Source organism: Mustela erminea, chromosome 9, assembly GCF_009829155.1.
Source record: "Mustela erminea isolate mMusErm1 chromosome 9, mMusErm1.Pri, whole genome shotgun sequence".
In the NCBI taxonomy this organism is placed as follows: Eukaryota; Metazoa; Chordata; class Mammalia; order Carnivora; family Mustelidae; genus Mustela; species Mustela erminea.
In genome coordinates this window covers 19,351,287-19,369,181 of record NC_045622.1, presented here as the reverse complement: position 1 = coordinate 19,369,181, position 17,895 = coordinate 19,351,287, and the positions used below count along the sequence as shown (strand labels likewise).

Here is a 17,895-nt window from a genome sequence, read left to right as displayed (position 1 = left end):
CCATGGTCCCAGTTTCAGATTTTAGAGTCAACAGATCAAGAGAAATTGTTCTTTTATATCATGACCCTTAAACCTTGGAAACAGCTATCAAGTCCTCTCTGAGGAGTCCTGTTTCTTTTCTTTCTTTTTTTTTTAAGATTTTATTTATTTATTTGACAGACAGAGATCACAAGTAGGCAGAGAGGAAGGCAGAGAGAGGAGGAAGCAGGCTCCCCGCTGAGCAGAGAGCCTGATGCGGGGCTCGATCCCAGGACCCTAAGATCATAACCCGAGCCGAAGGCAGTGACTTTAACACACTGAGCCACCCAGGCGCCCCGAGGAGTCCTGTTTCAATCAAAATTCTCAATTCCTGGGGCACCTGGATGGCTCAGTCAATTAAGCATCTGCCTCTGGCTCTGGTGAAGATCCCAGGGTCCTGGGATCGAGTCTCTCATCAGGCTCCCGGCTCAGCAGGAAGTCTGCATTTCCCTCTCCCTCTGCCCCACCCCCCCAGCTCAAGCTAGGGTGCGCAAGCACGCACATTCCCTCTGTCTTTAATAAATAAGTAAATAAATAAATATATTTTTTTAATTCTCAATTCCTTTAATTTTTTCTTAAGAGGACTGCTCATGTCAAAGCAGTAAGAATCCTCATGCTTGCTCTAGTCTAGAAACAAGCATGACAGTGGTTTTTAACATATATCTCCTTAAACAGTCATATCTGGAGGTGAGTGTACTCATGAATTTCTATGACTACAGCCCAAAATATGCAACAAGCACAGCTCTTCTGACAAGCCTGCTGTCTTCCACTGATCCTGTAATCACACGGCCTGGTCCTCTGAAGTTTGTAGTCACCTCAAATCCCCATGTGCAACGGTTCTTAAGCCATTTTGCTTCTAATCTCTACTTATATAGAGAGGATTTAGAACCAAAAGCAGTATTTTGATTCCCAGTAAGTTGTGTTGTTTGGGTTTTATTTTTTTCCCCCACAAAATATTGTAAGTCTTTCATTGTTCAAGGCCTTTTGGGATCTCGATTTTCTCAATACTTGATTTCCCAGTTTTGGCAAATCTACAAATGGGAAAGAATGGGATCTGAATATTCACTGAAAATATAAACCTCCAGAGAATTCATAGTCCAGTGGCTCTAAAAATCTGTGTGAGGTTTGAATAAATTCACTACTCAGCGCAATGAATTTTCAACGAGTTTGTTCTCAGTCCATACACTCATCATTTAAGAAAATTCAACTCCTTACTGAAATTCAGGTACACTGGTGTTCCTGACTCTATAGATTTACTGGCCCAGTTGCCATTAACAAAGAAGGAAATGTTAAAAAATAAATTAATTGAAAAAAAAAGAGAAAGAAATATTAGTTTGACCTGTCATTGGTTTCCCAATGAAACCAATTAGAATGTCATGATTCTTGTATCTTCTTCAACTTGATAAATTATCCTTCTAATTATTTGTTCTAGAAAAGTATTTTTCAACAGATATATAATGCTAGACACACATATAATCTAAAATATCCTAGTAGCCACATGTAGAAAAGTAAAAATAACCAGGTACCATTATTTTACTAACATGTTGTTCCTAACCTAATATATTCAAAATATCATTTTAACATGTAATCAATATAAAAATAATGATTGAGAATATTTACATTTACATTCTTTTTTTTTACATTAAGTTTTCACATAAGTGAAATTAGCATGTGTTTCACAATTCATAGCACATTTTAATTCAATTAAGAATTTGGCTCCTCGAAAAGGGAACCCTCCTACACTGTTGGTGGGTGAGCTGTTGCAACACTCTGGAAAACAGCATGGAGGTTCTTCAAAAAGTTGAAAATAGAACTGCCCTATGACCCAGCAATTGCACTACTGGGTATTTACCCTAAAGATACAAACGTAGTGATCCGAAGGGGCACGTGTACCCGAATGTTTATAGCAGCAATGTCCACAATAGCCGAAATATGAAAGAACCTAGATGTCCATCAACAGATGAATGGATAAAGAAGATGTGGTATTATATACAATGGAATACTATGCAGCCATCAAAAGAAATGAAATCTTGCCATTTGCGACAGTGTGGATGAACTAGAGGGTATTATGCTTAGCGAAGTAAGTCCATCAGAGAAAGATAACTATCATATGATCCCCCTGATAAGAGGAAGTGGAGATGCAACGTGGGGAATTTGGGGGGTAGGAAAAGAATAAATGAAACAAGATGGGATCGAGAGGGAGACAAACCATAAAAGACTCTTAATCTCACAAAACAAACTGAGGGGGCCAGGGGGAGGGGTGTTGGGAGAGGGTGGTGGGGTTATGGACATTGAGAAGGGTATGTGCTATGATGAGTGCTGTGAAGTGTGCAAACCTGAATTCACAGACCTGTACCCCTGGGGCTAATAATATATTATATGTTTATTAAAAAATTTAAAAAATTAAAAAAAATTAATTTGGCTCCTCATTTGCATTAGCCATATTTCAAGTGTTCAAGAGTCACAGGACTAGTGGATATTATAGTGGATGAGGCAGTTAAAGGATTTCTGAGGTTTATTTAACCACCTTTCATATTTAAAAAAATTCAGAATGACACCCGTATTTCAGGCTTTTGGCATTCTGTCCATATTTAACAATTTCTCAATTAGAAGATTTGGTCAGTTACCTTGAGACTGTGGAATGTAATCTGTCCTCATCAGCATACTCAAATACATTTGAAATAAACTAGATCATCCCTATTAATCCTCACCTATCCTAACTTCAGTGAAATTTTGCTAATTTGCGGACCAAACCCTTTATTTTGAAGAGAAGCGACATGGGTCTTGAAGACAGTTCTAGTATTGAATCCAGCTCTGCCACTGACTGGCTGGCTAAACCCAGAACCATTGTTATAGTTCTCTATAAACAGCAATGTGAGTAGGATTTGCCTTATTTAATTATGGTAATGAAAAAGTAAGTGGATGTTAAGTGCTTACCACAGTTCTGGCACAGAGTAATGGCTCAAAAAATACTAGACGATTGGCAGGGAATATCAAGTGAAGAGGATGCTTGCCTTCCCTTTGTATCCATCAACTCCCACCAACCAGGTTATTAGTTCCTTGTTCTTTCTGGTCTAACATACCAAGAAAAACCTCCAACCTCTGCTTATTAGAAATCAACTTAGTTTATGTCCTCCTCTATCCTCCTTTCTCAGATGAGCCATGATCCACCCCAAATCTTACTGACCCCAACCCCTCAAAAACATGCGCCCTCCTTTTTCTTCTCTGAATCTTACCTTGACAGGGACTGCAGCCTGTAAGTCTTCCAAACTTTTACCTAGGATCCCAGCCAGATTTTCATCCAGGCACCAGGAACCATCTGCATTCTGGAGGGAGATCAGCTGCACAAGATGATTTTCTCCAAAGACTTTGGGGAAGAAAAGAGAGGATGAGAAATTATGGAGGTACTGAGCCCTTAGCATACCTGAGAAAGACGGATCTGACTTCAGAGACAGGCTATAGCAGTGTGAACCAGATCCTCCTACCTGTTATAGTCCTTCCCCTGTGTTTTCTCTGTGACATCGTCAGCCACCTGAGTGACAGACTAACTCTAAGGGAATGGCACTTAAAAATTTAGCAACAAGGAAATGATAATGCTGCTTAGTTTTATCCAGTCCTATTTAATGGGCCTGAAAACTTGACACATATTTTAAAAATTCCAGACCAATACAGCTGGAATTTTAATTTTAAAAAATTTCAAAAGAAAGCAGATCTAAAGAAGGCAATCAGCAATGTACCTCGAAGAGTAGTCTAGTGTCTAATCCTGTCGATTTGACAATTACTTAGAGACCACATAGAAGGTGTTACACATCTGTGTCTCTATCACATATGATGATGTACTTAGAGCAAGTGAGAAATTAGCAGGCAAGAAAAAACATAACTAGAGAAACAATTCTATTCTAATGGGGGGAAAAAAATCTAAGGGTCTGAATTTCAACAGTCTTCATCTGAATCTCAGTTTGGCTAATGCTCAAAATCCAACAGTATGTAACCAATGGGAATCTCAGCCTTCTCTGGAAATTGGAGCCAATAATGCTCCATGCATAAGGAAGAACTCGAAGTACCTTGAAGGCTCTTTGTCGACTCCCTACAAGAAGCAGTTGCTGTAAGTTCACAAAAACCAGAAGCTTAACACTCCTGGATAATTTTTATCTCTACTTTGGTAACAGGATTCCTAGGAGACGACGGTCAAAGCTGGAATATTCTAAGTGAGGAAGGTCTAGGGAACAATCACAAAGAGAGAAGCTACTCTGTGACTAACATTAAGAATTTTCTCATGACAGCCCTGTGAGGTGAGAAGTTGTGTAGCTGAGGGAGCTAAGGCTCTGGAGAGCGACTTAGTTTACCTAAAACACCACAGTAATTGAGAAGACAGAGATCTGACTCCATGTGAGACCTTGAAGCCCTCTCTCTTTTTTTTTTTTTTTAAGATTTTATTTATTTGAGAGCAAGAAAGAGAGAGTAAGGGACTGCACGAGCAAGAGGGAGGAGCAGAGGGAGAATCAGGCTCCCCGCTCAGCAGAGAGCCCAACGTGGGACCCGATCCCAGGAGACTGGGATCATGACCTGAGCCGAAGGCAGACAGTCAACCAACCAAACCACCCAGGCACCCCGAAGCCCTCTCTTTGACTAGCAACCTAAAGAGAATGAATAAGTAGAGGGTAAGTGGCAAGTAAGATGCTTAAGTGATTAAACAACTATATACCACAAACTCTGGCTACAAAAACTAAAGACTAGAAAGAAGTTGCCTTTAAGCCAATTTTAGTAGAAAGGGTACTTCTTGGTGATAAAATGTCCTTTGACTCAATCTGTCCTGTACACGAGAAGCCCAGCTGTTCAGAACACAAGGTAATGACCAAGGAACACCCTTTGGTGACAGAACCAAAGTCATTAGCCAGCATCAGGAAGATCTCTTTTCAAACCCAACTTGTAAAAGGCTGACCCATGTGGCAGGTGACCCCGACAGGGCAGCAGCAGAGGTCTGCAGGGGAAGGGCCCCGGCCTGCAGGCCAACTGGATGAGCTGAGATGACAACACAGGTGTGTTTAACCAGAGCTTACCCCAGACTCCACTGGCTAGGATGTGGGGTCCTATACTGTAGCCTAACCCAAGGCCGACTCTGGCCAACACAGACAGGACAAATCTCACCCTCTGCCTGACACTTTTCAAACAGATTACCTCCTACCTAAAGAAAGCCAAAGGAAGTAGAACGTGGAAGATAAGCTCTTCAGTACCGCAGCTCCAAGAAGAGAACTGAGGCCCACCTCACCTGTACAGTGAGTTTCCAAGTTGGTACTCTGGATGGGACAACAAGCCCCTTCCATCTGAAGAGAGGGCTCTTCGAGAAACATGCACATCTTCTTTAGTCTATGACCAAAAGCGTGGGCTTTGTCTAGTCCTACACAGGTGACAGACAAACATGGGTGAGAAAAAGTCCCTGGAAAGATGCTTACCTAGAGCACACAGGTCCTTGTTAATCATGGGCCCACAAGGTTTGCAGCCATCCTGCTGATTTGACATACCCTGCTGATTTGACATACCCTTGTAATGATTAGTCCGTGTGGCCAGAGATACACCTCGAAGGCACACAGACCTTGGAGGAGCTGAAAAACACCAATACAGACATAAAGACTGAGACCCTACTGCTCTCTGCTATGGGCAAAGGGCCCTGAAAATGTAGGACACTTGCCCTCCTATCCATGTCTGCCTCAGCCACCATCTTTTCTGGGCATTTTTTTTCTCTTCCTCAAACACCTATCTCAATTAACTACCCCTTTCTCCTCCCCCAAAATGTCAGCCCTCTCTGCTGACACTCTCCTACCGGTGTTACAACATCTTCAAATCTGATTCTGAAATTTTAAAGAGATACATTAAATACCAAAAATCCACTCCAACTCTACAGCTTCTATACTTACCACTTTCTATTCCCCTTTTCAGCTCAATGTTTACCAAAAGTGTCTATACATCCATTTCCCACCTCTCTTTCTCTTGAACATTCTGTAATATGGATTCTTCCCTGATCTAAGCCAATGAAATTGCTCTTGTTCACATTAGCAAGAACTTCTTGAATAGCACACCCAGCATCCCCTTTCAAGTTTTTACTTTGACTTCTCTGCAGTAGCTGATACTCTGATAACTTCCTTTGTTATATCATCGTTTCCTTTATTTTGAATATGCACTCATTTCTTCGCTTCCTACTTCATTCCTTTTTATTATGGTTTGGGGAACCCTCTGCTACCCGCCCCTAGAGGCTGGGTTTTCTTCAGTGTTTCAGTCTCATCCCCCTTCCATCTCGCTCTGTACCTGCCCCATGAATAATCTCATCTATTCTCCTGATTTTATGACTCAGATGTTAAATGTTGCCAGATGTGTATCTTTATCCCTGAGCTCTCCTCTGAACACCAAACCCATCTATTGGTTTTTCTACTGGACATCTTCATGTGCATATTCCATAGGGATCTCAAGTTCAAAATGCTCAAAAATAATTCAACATGCTACCTTCTAAACTTGCTCCTGTACTTTTGTTACTCTAGTTTAAATAAATGATACAATTATACACACAGTTTTCTCAACGAAACTCTGGGGTCACCTTGAAGCCTGCCTCTACAACTCACATCACCCTTTTCCCTCCAGCCACAGAATCCTGCCCAGTGCATTTCTCCACCTGACGCTAACCTTCAAGTCCCTCCCATCTATTCTCAAGCATGCTTGGCTTTGACCTGGGACACCCATTCCCTAACACTCCTAGATCACTACCATCAGCCATCTGTATAATCACTAACCATCAAATTATCAATAAGATCAGCTTCAGATTTAGACAGTTTGAGTACTCAATGTTTATGTGCACTTTCTGTTTCAATTGTCCTTGTTTTTTTTCCCTGCTCTGGGATAATTTAAAATATCCTTGCCTATGGCATATTTTCTAGTTTCCTAGAAAGGCACCGCACCAGCAAGAAATCCTAGATTGGAGGGACAGGCGAAAAATTCAACATCCCAGGCTTTCACTTCAAATGATGTGCTTAGATACCCAGGGCCCCTTAATTGACATGTGTTCCAAGGAGGTAAAACTCACCACCTGAACAGCGTCTTGGCATCACTGAAGCTGCACCCAAAAGAACTGGCCTTGGAATGTCCCTACAAGCCAGAGGCCCCTGAACTGGCTTGTTGGAATTCTTACTGACGGCAACGAAGGCTGTCTGGGAGCTAATGACTCCACAATCAATGCTGATTTTCAGCACATCTTTTTTATCATTAGCTGGGGTATCCCTGAAGCCCATGTCCTTGGCGTGGAGAAAGGACTTGGCAGCAAGGCGATGAATGGTGAAGCTGAAAGAGAAACACTCCCGTGATTTAGGGAAGCGCACTCATGTGCCAGTTACTCAGGGCCCTCGGAAGTTAGCAGAGAGGAAAAAGGCAGATAAAGGGAGAAATAAGACTTGAATGGGTTAGAAAGGTGAAGTGATTATGATTGTAGGGACACAACTGAGCCCCCCAAATTAAAAGAAAGAAAACAACCTTCTCAATGATGGCAGAGATAAAAAAAAAAAAAAGAAAGAAAGAAGAAAGGAGGGAGGGGGAGGAAAGAAGAGAGGGAGAGAGAAAGAAAGTAGCAAAGCAAAACTGAATTCTCACTTGTCATCAGGCTTGGGCTGTAGAGAAAATGTCACCCTATTGTCGAAACTCTTGCCCTGGAATGTATACTTGAGGTAGACTTCTCCTGTTGCCTCTGCTGGCTACAAAGTAGAGACAAGTAGACATGATGGAAGGGAGAGGACATCAAGAGAAGATCACAACTGAGGCCACTCCCCAACGCAATGCATTAAAACATCTGACTAGGAACCAGGCAGCTCAGAGAATCAGAAACCTGAAATTATGAAGCAGGGGGGTAGGCTGGCTCCACCTGGCAAGTACTGTGATCTCTTGATGAGATTCACCAGTTTTAAGAAAATTGTCCAGAGCAGAGTTTAGGGAAGTAGCTACTCTGATGAGAAGAACACACAAGAATAGGAACTCACAGGCATGGTCCCGCTCAAAAGGGCATAGACGATTAACCTCTGGCCCTTATAGAGGACAGTTTGTTCTGGCGAAAGCATTTTAGCAGACAATTTAGCAGGCAATTCCCAGGTCACAGAAACATCCTCTACTGCAGGCTGTAGAGCATATTTCAGGGCCCTGAGAGCCTAGTGGAGGAAAGAGAACAGAATAAGCACAAAAGAACATTAGCAATAATAACAACTGTTAGCTGAATATTTATTATGTACCAGATTCTAGGCAACACAGTATATGCTATGTCTATTCCTTAATACTCTACTAGGACGTGGTAATGAAGGATAAGGCAAAGGATACCACCACCCGAGAAAGAGGAACTTACAAATATAAGCAGAGCTAGAAGATGCCCTCCTTTGTGTATACGAATCGAATGGAGTATCAGTGTACCACCTCTACCCATCTACCAGACATACAACAATTGCTCCTTCTCGTTTTCTTTGTCTCATGTGCATGGAGGATAGGATATGGCCAACCAAAAGGGTTCCTCAAGCACACATCTAGAATCTCAATCACAACGGTCAAAATTCTGTTTCTCTATTTCCGGTCTTAAACACAAAGCTCTAACCTCTTCCAGCATCTTGTCTCTGAGCTTCCAACCAGTCAGCCCAGATGCCATTCCTCCAGAAACTACAGTGGGCCCTTTTTACACAAAGCCCAAATTAGCCCCACTATGTATTATAGCCCAAGGCACTATGGATATAAAAATATGATTCCTGGTGACAAACTGTTGCTTCTGCCCTTATGACAATGTCTCCTGGCCTCTGCTCCACACTCCCTCTGAATCACCTGCTATGACGCAAGGCCTGTCCCTCACCTTGGACTGCATCCTGTCCTTGCCTGTGATAAATTCTGAAGTGCCACCTGCCACTCGGGCAATGCCTTTTATTAGGCTGGTAGAGGCTCCTTCTCCAATTCCAAAAGAGAAACATCTGCAATTATACAAGGGTAAGAGCTTAGAGACAGGCACTAAGGAGTAAAATTATAAAATTAATACACAGAGTCAGTTATCCTTAGTTATCTTTATCTTTTAGTTTCTCTTTAGTTATCTACCTAAAGAGATAGTCTACTTCTTTGACCAAAAGCATAAGGGCTACAAAATGTTGAGCATATTCTATATTTCAGGAGACCAAAGAGTTCTAACTGGAGAGTTCTCTCCCGGCCATAATCCATGTGCACCAAGCTTTTTAATCACAATTTGGCTTCCCAAATAAATACAACTGTCTATAAACAGAATGTGTTGGTAATAGCAATAGAAGCATTTTTAGAAGGCATAACAAGATTTCTCATTGTAAATTAATACACTGGAATTTTTGGGTTATGTAACAGTCTCTTTTGAATTAGGTTAGTATGAGTCATCATCCCCAACTCTAATGACATAAGCATCAGGATTAATATTCTAAATTTGTAGGGCTACGAACTGAACTTCTAATTATGGTAACCTACCTTTGAACGTGCTCCCTAGAGACCACAGCTTGCCAGCATCTTGATATTATCACCTTCAAATTTCCCACCCAATCTTACAACTGAAGTGTATATTCCTTATGGCTTACAAAGGGCATTTATGTGTATGTTAAGTGTCTTATGTATAAAACTAAAGCCAACAATATTTATTGATGGCTAACAATATGCTTAGAACTTACGTGCTTCTTGTGGGTGATAAGAAGAAGAAATATAATAATGGCAAAAATTTACATTATCACATATTTTGTGTCAAGCACAGTTCCCAATGCTTTACTTAGGCATACCTTTGAACCCTCAGAGTAAGTAAACTCATCAGGTAAGTACTGCTATTATGCCCATTTTCAAATGAGGAAACTAAGACTTAGGGAGTTTAGCTGATTTATCCAAACAGCCAGCAAGCAGCACAAGGGAACTTAAATATATGATTTTTGACTTGAAGTAGAATGCCATAGGACATTCTGCTCACAGCAATGCCAAAGCTGTTTCAGCCAGTAGAGAACTGGAAAAGCTGTATAAAATATTCTTAATAATCTTTTTGAACATCAAATGGTTACCAAGACAACAGGAATCTATGGGCCATGACATGGAATAGGAGGGAGGTAAGAGAGATGAGCCTGGCATCTGGTATCCCGTTATCCCTTAAAGCTAGTGCCAAGTACAAAATGGATGGCTCAAGGCCTGAAAAGCCAAGCGGTTTCAGACTTGGACTTTCCAGAGAGAAGGTGCCCTCATAGACACCCCAGGTGTTTTAATAATAAACCCTGTAGAACTAAGCCCAGAGGCAGAGATGAATCTGAAATGAACCAGCCATCAAATGACTGAAGCTTCCTTGACTCTAACTGGACCCAGATTATCTGCTCCTAGTCTAGCAACCCATCAGAAGCAAAGAATACATCCTTGCAGAGGGAAGATAACATCACCTGGAGGCTCAAAGAACTTCTACAACTTTTCACATAAAATATCTGACAACTAATGAAGAATAGAAAAATCCCCAAATATTGGGAAATTATACATGGTACCGCTGAACAACATAGGCTTTAGAAAATCAAAATGGTTAATTAGAAAAATCTTCTTAAATGGATGTCAATGGAAAGTGACAGATCCAGGTTGAAGATTCAGATGTAGATATCCTTAAATCTAGGGATCTAAATTCATATATTAGAAAAGAAAAAGCAGGGCTCTCTGCTCAGCGGGGAGCCTGCTTCCCCCCTCTCTCTGTCAGCCTCTCTGCCTATTTGTGATCTCTGTCAAATAAATAAAATCTTTAAAAAAGAAAAGAAAAGAACAGAAAAAGCAGTCTCGAAATCAACTACCTAAGCATCCATCTCCAGGTGTTAGAAAGAGAACAGCCAATAATCCCAAAGAATTGAAAGGGAAATGAATATATATGAGTGCAAATTTAAAGGGAAATAATAAATATGGGGGCAAGCATTATGATATAAAAAGTTACCATATAATAGATAGGATTTAAAAACCTAAAAGTGCTGATGCTCTGGAAGGATTATTAAAATTGACAAGGATTTAGGACAAGGAAAAAAAACAGGACACAAATAAACAACATTAGGAATGAAAAGGTAATATATCACAGATTCTACAAAATGTAACAACAGCATGAGGCAATACAGCATAAGAGAATTTTATGCAAAGAAATTTGAAAATCTGAAATTTTAGATAAAATTTGAAAATTTAGATAAAATATACAAAGGCCCAAAAAAGACATAAAGAAGTCTGAATAGTTCATTTCTATGAAAGAGATTTAAAAACTTTCCCACAAAAAAACCTCCCATCAACTTCTTTACTAAAAGGTAAACTAGAACATTTAATAAAGAAAATCTTTAAGATAACAGAAAAATACACAACTCTTTTCAACTCATTTTATTATGCTTTTATATATAACACTTATTTCAAAACCTGACAAGAATGTTATAAGAAAAGAAAGGTTCCAGTCGATATTTCTCACAGAAATAGATTTAAAAATCCTAAGCAGGTATTTGCCAACTGAATCCAAAAATACATAGAAAAGGTTAACAGATCACAACAAATTTGGGTCTATTTCAGAAAGGCAAGGTTAGTTAGTCTAATACTTGTCATTATAATTCACCCATTAAAAGAAAAAAAGGATAAAATCGTGCACTTATCTCAATAGATACATAAAATGCATTTGATGTAATTCAAGAGTCACTTATTTTTGTTAAAAAAAAAAAAAAAGGAGCAAAGAACTCTCAAAACAGAAGTGAAATTTCCTTAACCTGACAACTCTGAAAACAGAAGTAAGATTTCCTTAATCTGATAAAAAATATCTATAAAAAACAAAAACAAAAACCTGATAGCCCACAATCACACCTATTTTTTTTTAAAGATTTTATTTATTTTGAGAGAGAGAGAAAAAGTGAGAAAGAGAGCACAAGCAGGGGGAGCAGCAGGCAGAGGGAGGGGGGACTCAGGCTCCTCACTGAGCAGGCAGCCTGATTCAGGGCTTGATCCCAGGACCCTGGGATCATGACCCGAGCCTAAGGCAGCCACTTAGCCAACCGAATGAGCCACCCAGGTGCCCAAAAATCAGTTACTTATGCAGTGTCGAACATGTCCCCTCTGAAGGCCTAAATAAGATAAGAATGCCAGCTATGACCACATCTATTCAGGTTGGTGCTAAACCTCTTTTCTGGGGCAACTGAGAAGGGAAGAAAAATAAAGGTTTAAGGACTGGAAAGGAAAAAAATAAGGCTGATGTTATTTGCAAACATGATTATCCATAGAAAATCTACAAGTATCTACAAATATACTATTAGAATTAATATTTAAATAAGACAAAGTCACTGAATAAAAAAGTCAATGTAAATTTTAAAAACAATTAGAATCAATTTCTACATAGAAATAAATGCCCAGAAAATAAAATGTTTCAAAAATACTATTTAAAATAGAAGAAAAATCACACAGAGGAAAAATCTAATTTAAAAAAGGCATGAAAACATCTACACAGAGAATTAGAAAACATAGAGAGATTTGGTGTGTATTGTTGGATTAAGGAAATGAATATATTTACTAATTTTATGGGAAACCAGATTTTTCATCATGAAGGAAAGAAAACACAAATACGGAATAGAAAAAGAAAGAAATTTTATGTCATTACCTTGGAAGTAGGGGCATCAGTTAAAAAAAAAATTAACATTTGCTGCTTTAGTCTGCCAAAAATGCCTATAATCAGTAAGAGCTCAGTAATGAAGAGTTACACCTAATACTCAAACATTGACTTCTGTTTTTCATTTTCACTAAAATAAGCTTCTTGTATAAATAGCCGGCTACAGAAATGGGAAAGTACAGGTGAATTTGAAATTCTTTTTTAAGAATGAAAGGAAATCTTCAAAAACCAAAGATACACATGAAAAAAGACATAGAAGAAAGTGAAATGCAGCTTCCACAAGCCAAATCTGGAATTTTGAGAATCTAAATGAAAAATGAAAGTAACAAATCTTAAAAAATTGAAAAATAGTGGAAGAATCCAAAAGTATATATTGATACAACAAAGGGAAGGGAGAGAGGGAGGGGAAAGAGAAACTTCTTTATGACAGGATGCCAACTAATCTGGAAAAGTTGACAGAATTTAAAAATCACTGTTTGTAAACACTGACAGAACATCTGGACAATAATCATCAATGAATGCTGAATCTACTAATATTTGTTAAGAACAGAATGTTGACAAAATAGCAAAGTTACCTGTCAGATACCACATCTAACAACGTGGTCAAACTTATCACCAGACCAGATGTCCATAAACAGATGAATGGATCAAGAAGAGGTGGTATATATACACAATGGAATACTATGCAGCCATCCAAAGAAATGAAATCTTGCCATTTGCGACAACATGGATGGAACTAGAGCGTATCATGCTTAGCGAAATAAGTCAAGCAGAGAAAGACAACTATCATATGATCTCCCTGATATGAGGAAGTGGTGATGCAACATGGGGGCTTAAGTGGGTAGAAGAAGAATCAATGAAACAAGATGGAATTGGGAGGGAGACAAACCATAAGTGACTCTTAATCTCACAAAACAAACTGAGGGTTGCTGGGGGGAGGGGGCTTGGGAGAAGGGGGTGGGATTATGGACATTGGGGAGGGTATGTGCTTTGGTGAGTGCTGTGAAGTGTGTAAACCTGGTGATTCACAGACCTGTACCCCTGGGGATAAAAATATATGTTTATAAAAAAATAAAAAATTAAAAAAAAAAACTTATCACCAGACCCAACATTACTTTTGGAATAGTTCTTTAAGAAATATTTAATATTACCCTAAACATGAATTTAAATAGTCAAACAAACATAAACTGAGATTCTACAAAAATAAGTAACTAATACTCTTTTAAAATACCAGTGTCATGAAAGATAATGAAAAGTTGAGGATCTCTCCTAGAGTAAAGAAGATTTAAAAAAATAACAATGAAAATACTTGGTCTTAGATTTCCTCTTGGAACAAAAGCAAAGACAAAAATCTATAAAGGACATTATTAGAAAATTTCTTGGGGCACCTAGGTGGCTCAGTCCATTAAACATCCAGCTCTTGATTTTTGGCTCAGGTCATGATCTCAGGGTCTTGAGACTGAACCCAGGTCAGACTCTGTGCTCAACAGGGAGTCTGGTTTTCTCCTTCTCCCTTGCCTTCTGCCCCTCCCCCCACTCATACACTCTCTCGCTCCCTCTCTCTCTAAAGTAAAGAAGTAAATCTTTTTGAAAAATTTCTTACAAAAAAGAAAACTTGGCAAATATGGCCTATATTTAGATAACAGTATCATCTCAACATTAAATACCCTCCATTTAGTAGTTTTATTGTGGTTATTTATCAGGATGCCCTTATTCTTTGAAGGTGAGTGCATTATTATTTGCATATGAAGAATTACAGTATCAGTGGCTTGCTCTCAAGTATTTCAGAGAAATAAAAAGGTGAAGCAAATGGGGGAAAATGTTGACATCTGGTGGAAGAGTATATTGTTCTATTCTTGCAACTTCTCTACAGTTTAAATTTTTTTTTTAATTTATTTATTTGACAGATCACAAGTGGGCAGAGAGGCAGGCACAGACAGGGGGAAGCAGGGTCCCCGCTGAGCAGAGAGCCTGATGTGGGGCTTGATCCCAGAACCCTGGGATCATGACCTGAGCTGAAGGCAGAGGCTTTAACCCACTGAGCCACCCAGGCGCCCCCATAGTTTAAATTTCTTAAATAAAATATGGGAAGCACATATATAGAAGAATCAAGATAGACCTAAATAAATAGATGGACATACCATGTATATAGATTAGAATACTCAATTTGGTAAATACTAAATTCTCCCAAAACTGACCTATAAAATCAATGCAATTCTCTTTTTTGAAATAATATCTATGCTCAACTTGGGGCTCAAACTCACAACCTCAAGATCCAGAGCCAAATGTTCTACTGACTGAGACAGCCATGCACCCCTAAGGTCAATACAGTTCTAATTAACATCTCAACAGTCTACTTTTTAGGTAAAAATTGACAAGCTAATTCTAAAATACAAATATCAAGTCATGAATAGCTGAGACAATCTTGAGGAAAAAAAACAAAGTTGAGTACTTACTCTACTGGGAATCAAAATTTCTCAAAAAGCTACAAAAATTTATCTGTTATTGTTCTAGCACGCGTCTAGATAAAGAGACTCACAGAATGGAACAAAGGATCCAGAAATAATCAATACATGTGTAGATGCTTATTTGTGATGAAATGACACTGTACATTGAGGAGGAAAGGACAAACTTACCAATAAATGGTACAAGGTCAATTTGATATCCACATAAAGAGATAATGAAAACTGGCCCCTACCTTCCACAATGCATAAAAATAAAATCCAGGCAAATTACAGGTCTAACTATAAGAGAAAAAAATAATAAAACTTCTGGAAAATAATGAACAAAAGTAGCTTCATTACCTTGGGTAGGGAAAGACTTTCTAACAGGACACAGAGAACATTAACTGTAAAGGTAAAGACTAAAAAATTAAATTATACTAAAGTGAACAACAACTATTAATCAATAAATATCATCCTGAGAGTGAAAAGGATAGCTACAGAATAGGAAAAAATATAGTTCCAGAACGTACTAATAAAGTTCTTATGTCTTGACCACAGACAGAACTAGAGATCAGTAAAAGAAGAAAGTCTAACAGAAAAAAAATAGAAGAGACTTGAAGGTACATCACAAAACAGGACATCCAACAGGTTAATAAATGTGAAAAGACACTCAACTTCATTAGTTACCAGGAAAATGCAAATTAAAACCATAATGAGATACCACTTTACACCTATAAAATTAGGTAAGATTTACAAAGACAAACAATGCCAAATTTTGGATAGGAAGCTGGGCAACTAGAACCCTCATACAATGCTGGTATGAATTAAATTAGTACAATAACTTGGAAAACTATTTGGCATTCCCAATAAATTCTACAACTATGTCAACTCAAAAAAATTTTGTATGTATATGTAAATACATACACATATATATAAAATCAGTATGTATACATGCATATGTGTGTATGTGCAAAAAAATACATATATAAGAATGCTAGGATAGTGATAGAAGAATTATTTTTAGCAGCTAAACCAAAGTCTGTCAGCAGTAGAATCAATAAATAAATTGTGGCAAAATCACCTTATGGAATACTATACACCAATAAATATTAACCACAGCTTCATGCAAATTATGTATGAATATCAACATACTGCTGAGGGGAAGAAGATACACAGAAACAAAAACATATTGTATAACCCATTTATTTGTATTTAAAAACAAGCAAATTAATTTAAAAAAAAAACAAGCAAAAATAATCCATGGTGTTATAAGTTAGAAAAGCGATTTCCTTTGGAGAGAATGAAGTTAGTAGTGATCACAGTGATACAGTGATCAGCTGTATACTTATGATTTGTGTACCTTTGTGTATGTTTTAGTTTGACAAAAATATAGTTTAAATAAACTGTCTTGCTATTCAATTTTTGTTTCCATTGTGGTTTAGAAAGACTAAAGAACAATGACTTTGTGGTGTTACTGATGTTATTTAGAAAATTACTTTTACCTTTAAGTAGAGAGGGGGAAATGATATAGAAAAAACTTGTCAGCTGGTAAAACTAAAATTCTTGAATTAGTCTATCTTCTAAAAGCAATATCAACACTGGTATCACGTAGTTTAGACTAAGCTGGGTCAGTCACCCAGAAACCACATTCTCTTCCTACCTGTGCCTCAGCCTGTTCCTCTTGACTTCATTAATTATATTAAACGTGTCAGCAACTTCTCCATCTGTGAAGACAAAAAGCTGTCGAAAGAAAGAAGACATTCATGAAATCTCTGTGAAGATCATTTTTAAGATACCAGAATTCGCCCTTGGAAAAAATTGACCACTGTGTTGCAGAGACTGATGCCTCCTCAGACTGGCACAAGGTCCCTAATTTTCCACGGTCCCTTGCACCACATCCTCACAAGGTTTGCTGGGCACCTGGGATTTTCCTCACCTCCCCCTTCTCGTCTCATCTAAGGCTTCTACAAAAGGACTTCCATCACCCACAGCCCACAGCATGGAGCCAAGGAAGAGGAATTCTATTACATGCCTCTTGTCTTCTTCTCTTTACCGTATGACAGAAGACTCTGAATTATATATCGTATTTTACCAATGCTACAATGAAGTTCAGGGGTATGGATTTTTGAACAGAGATTTTTCATTCCCTTTGTCTCTTTCAGTTCCTACCTGAAGGGGGTGGCCCTCAACGGGAGGTTGCCTGTAAATGATTTGGAGTGGTGTCAAGATTTCCGTGCCCCCCAGGTTAGCCTGCATAAGTTTAACTCTCCTCAGTGCCTCCTCCATGGTCTGCTGAGTGTATTTCACACTATTCCTGAGAAAAAAACAAACATGCCCAGTGACATCATGCTCTTCAGTATCATGCAGCACCGAGTCCCGGAACTGAGATGTCCCCACCATAAACACCCTCACCTGAAATAGCCAAAGCCAAAGCCATCTGTGCAGCAACCCCCTTCAACAATCTAGTCCTTCCTCTAAAGTATATTTTTGGACCCTCAATGGGCTTTCTAGAAACTTACGGAAAGAATGCCTCATAGGAACTTCCGAATCCATAGATATTGAAGTAACAGCCCATAGGCAAACTCTTCAGAAGCAAAATCAGCGTTTCCTGAAGGAAGAGAGTACAGGGAGACAGCTCGAGAGAATCTTCTCAGACACATGGATGCTGCCAGTCGAACTCTTGATGGGGTAGACCTTCACCCGCTTCATGAGTCCAGGCCCCTATATTCCAAGGCTAGCCTCAGAGTGGTCATGTTAGAAAGAGCCCAGATGGGGAACACACCC

At 38.9% G+C, this 17,895-nt stretch overlaps 1 protein-coding gene across 13 annotated transcripts in view; it reads right to left on the bottom strand.

Moving 5' to 3' along the window:
• VWA5A (von Willebrand factor A domain containing 5A) overlaps positions 1-17,895 on the bottom strand; it is a 29,004-nt gene that overhangs the window by 2,458 nt on the left and 8,651 nt on the right. For 11 of the 13 annotated variants that reach the window (XM_032357016.1, XM_032357023.1, XM_032357018.1 and 8 more), the window contains exons 9-18: positions 17,631-17,719; positions 17,281-17,425; positions 16,772-16,851; positions 8,882-8,996; positions 8,034-8,198; positions 7,651-7,751; positions 7,091-7,344; positions 5,559-5,621; positions 5,288-5,416; positions 3,255-3,385 (exon numbers count right to left, since the gene is read on the bottom strand). In XM_032357016.1, the coding sequence (XP_032212907.1) occupies positions 3,255-3,385; positions 5,288-5,416; positions 5,559-5,621; positions 7,091-7,344; positions 7,651-7,751; positions 8,034-8,198; positions 8,882-8,996; positions 16,772-16,851; positions 17,281-17,425; positions 17,631-17,719 (1,272 nt within the window). Of the gene's footprint in view, positions 1-3,254; positions 3,386-5,287; positions 5,417-5,471; positions 5,622-7,090; positions 7,345-7,650; positions 7,752-8,033; positions 8,199-8,881; positions 8,997-16,771; positions 16,852-17,280; positions 17,426-17,630; positions 17,720-17,895 lie in introns of all 13 variants that reach the window. The other 2 variants (XM_032357014.1, XM_032357015.1) reach the window with 2 other exon arrangements.